Source organism: Rutidosis leptorrhynchoides, chromosome 11, assembly GCF_046630445.1.
Source record: "Rutidosis leptorrhynchoides isolate AG116_Rl617_1_P2 chromosome 11, CSIRO_AGI_Rlap_v1, whole genome shotgun sequence".
Lineage (NCBI taxonomy): Eukaryota > Viridiplantae > Streptophyta > Magnoliopsida > Asterales > Asteraceae > Rutidosis > Rutidosis leptorrhynchoides.
Window position 1 is genome coordinate 191,610,439 of NC_092343.1, and position 3,287 is coordinate 191,613,725.

At 35.4% G+C, this 3,287-nt stretch overlaps 1 protein-coding gene across 1 annotated transcript; it reads left to right on the forward strand.

Annotated features, from left to right (window-relative positions):
* On the forward strand, positions 1 to 3,058 carry LOC139875328 (uncharacterized). Its single transcript, XM_071862670.1, has 4 exons — positions 1 to 2,061; positions 2,323 to 2,602; positions 2,820 to 2,899; positions 3,032 to 3,058. The coding sequence occupies exons 1-4, from the start codon at positions 1 to 3 to the stop codon at positions 3,056 to 3,058; spliced, it is 2,448 nt and encodes an 815-aa protein (XP_071718771.1).
* The last annotated feature ends 229 nt before the right edge of the window (positions 3,059 to 3,287 follow it).

Genomic DNA, 3,287 nt, shown 5'->3' on the forward strand with positions numbered 1-3,287 from the left:
ATGAGAATGCAGCGTAAATCTAGAATTAGGGTTTTGTTTGGCACTTTCAGTTTCATTCAATTTATCCTAATTTCCACACTTTTTATCACAAAATCAACCTCAATTCCGTACTCCAAATACTGTAATCACATCGTTAAAGAATCAATTTCAACAGACACACAAGTATTAAACCCTAATTTACCCCAATTAGATAAAGCTGTTTATAGCGTAGGGTTTCAAAACCCCCAATTTAATTTCAACCCATCTTCCTCTCAAATCGCATCTTTTTCAACTCTAAAAGCTTACGAAACAAACTCTAAACATGTTTTTAAAATTAATTCGGTTCTTAATCTTATCGGACCGGAGATAGTTGATTATTTTTCCGGCGAGATTTCACGTCGAGGATTACGCCTTGTTAAAGTTCGCCCACCGCGTTTTGTGCCACGTAGGAATGTCGGAGCCGGGTTTAGTTTATCCGGATTTTGGAATTCGGATCACGGCAAGTTATGTATGGTTGGTTCAGGGTCAGTAAGTTCTTTACATAATGTGAATGTTGTTTTTAAGTTGGATTTTCCAAATTCTACTGCTCTTGATAATAGTTTAATCAATGGTACATTGCAAAATATAATGGATTCAGGTAGTTCTTTTAAACCAGTTTCGATATTGGGTGTTTCAGTTATGGGCTATAATTATACTTACATTGATAAAGAGATTAAAGATAATGGCTTTAGTGTTTATGATGATATGGGTAATGTATCTCTTAGTTTACCTGATGCACGAGCGGTTAATGGGCGGGGAATATGTTCAATTATAACGTGGGGTCTTAGGTTCGACTTGGATTACGAGAATTATGATTGTAAGAATGTTTCTTGTAGCTTTGTAACTGTAGGTGATGAAATGTTCCCTCGGTTTATGTCGATTAAAGTTGTTGATTGTTTGGAAGATGGGAAAGTAAGGTATATTTTGCAGTTTTCAAATTCAAGTTATGCTAAAGATTTGTCGTTTTATCCGTTAACTAGTTTAGTTGCAGAAGGGAAATGGGATAAGGAGAAGAATCGACTTGTGTTGGTTGCATGTCAATTGTTGGATATAAATATAAAAACTCTTGGTGGGTGTTCGATTAGGTTAGCTTTTAGTTTACCTTCGAAATTAAGTTTGAAACGTAGGAGTAGTATAGTTGGGAAAATGTGGAGTACGAAAACCAAGAATCTTGGAATTGTTTCGTTTTATAGTCCTGCTAATCTTAACTCTAGGATTAAAGGTATGTCTTATGAGTATTTAGAACATGAAAAGGTCGAAACTTTGTGCAGAAAAGGTCTTGATAGTAATGGGGAAAAGAGATTGACTTACCCTAATGATAATTACCCTAACTTGAGATTTGATATGATGGTGAGGAATAAGAAAGGTCAAATGGCGTATGGTTATGCATCTCCATTGTACGTAGGTGACAAATTGTACAAGCCATTTGTCAAGATCCAATTAAGAAACGGGTACACAAACATTAGTTATGTGATAAGCTTCACGACCCGTGATGAATTTGAGTTCGGTGGTAAAATTCCTGCATCGAAAATGGTTGATATTTCTGCGGAAGGTGTGTATAATACGAACAACGGAGTTTTATGTATGATAGGTTGTAAGCATTTGCCATATGACAAGTTTCAAAGAAAAAGATTTATGGATTGTGAGCTTATGATTGACATCAATTATTCGCCAAAAGATGCGGGCCCGGTTCATGGGACTATCAAAAGTACTCGAAAGAAACATGACCCGCAATACTTTGAACCTATCGAGTTCGGTTCTAGCTCGATAACAACCATACAAGCAAGAGAATCGATATGGAGAATGGATTTTGAAATAACCATGGTTTTGATCTCCAACACACTTTCGTGTATTTTTATTGGTTTGCAACTATTTCATGTTAAAAAAAATCCCGAGATGCTTCCTTTTATATCGGTAGTCATGTTGGTTGTTCTTACTTTAGCTCATATGATTCCATTGTTACTGAACTTTGAAGCCATTTTTATGTTGAACCGAAAACAAAATGTGTTTCTTAGTACCGATCAATGGCTAGAAGTTAACGAGGTATTGGTTCGAGTCATTACAATGATTGCTTTTCTTTTACATATCCGTTTGTTACAACTCACTTGGTCATCAAGACACAACAACTCAACCCATAAGACCCTTTGGGTATATGATAAACAGGTCATGTTTTTATCATTACCGTTATATATTGTCATTGGTTTTATCGCTTGGTTTACACATTTATTACACGGGCATTTGTCTTTTTGGGTTGAGGTCAAGTCTTATGTTGGTTTAGTTGTTGATGTGTTCTTGATACCTCAGATTATGTTTAATATGTTTTGCGACACACATGATATTGTTCTTGCACCTTGGTTTTACGTTGGGTCAACCATGGTTCGTTTGTTGCCACACATGTATGATCTTTATAGACGAAACAGCTCATCTTGGTTTTATGACAAGATATACGCGAATCCAGGGATGGATTACTATTCTAGTATGTGGGACGTGGTTATATGTTTTGGTGGGACCATTTGCATTCTTATAGTTTACATGCAGCAACGATTTGGAGGTCAATCCATGTTGCCAAAGAGGTTACGAGACGGTATTTTGTATCAAAAGGTACCGGTTGCTACTCAAGAACAGGAGTTATTTTGAGCTGTACATGTTATGTTTTTTGTTTTATATGTAAACTTAGTTGTTGTAAGAGAAACAGTTTAGGCATACCTGCCCCTTTTACTCGTATATAAGATATACTTGTATGCGTTAATTTTTTTTTTTTTTTTTTTTTTTTTTTTTTTTTTTGAAATTTGAATGAGCAGTGGTTCATATACAGACTGTAAAAGGTGAGCGAGTTAGATATAAAAAGTTGTTGAATCATGACAATGAACAATATTCATATGTATATGTACACAGATTGCAGATATATCTAATTGCTATGCTATTGCCTTTGGATTGGGCCGAAAAAATTAGGATAAATTTTTTTGAATGAGCCATGGTTTATTCACTATTTTTGTTTCATTCTTGTCTGTAGATGAAGCGGTCATCAATTGACTTCTGAATGTGACCTGGGCGGGTTCTTTGTTATGGGGGACACGGTGTCAGATTGGATTGACCTGAAACACTTCCTATGTATAAAAATTAAAACTTTGTGTGTATTATTCGTAGGTTTTATGCATTAGAAATACGCACGGGATGGTTTTTGACCCATTTCTGACCTATCTTCTTTCAAGCAAAAAAAACATTTTCTCATCCATTTGAGACAAATATGTCCGAACAAATTCGTTTGA

Bases quoted from the DNA above. Each gene is read 5' to 3' on its own strand.
- LOC139875328 (XM_071862670.1), top strand. From the start codon at position 1: ATGAGAATGCAGCGTAAATCTAGAATTAGGGTTTTGTTTGGCACTTTC. The intron at 2,062-2,322 runs GTATTGGTTCGA...TTGATACCTCAG, and splicing joins AATGGCTAGAAGTTAACGAG to ATTATGTTTAATATGTTTTG. The intron at 2,900-3,031 runs GTATATGTACAC...TCTTGTCTGTAG, and splicing joins ACAATGAACAATATTCATAT to ATGAAGCGGTCATCAATTGA.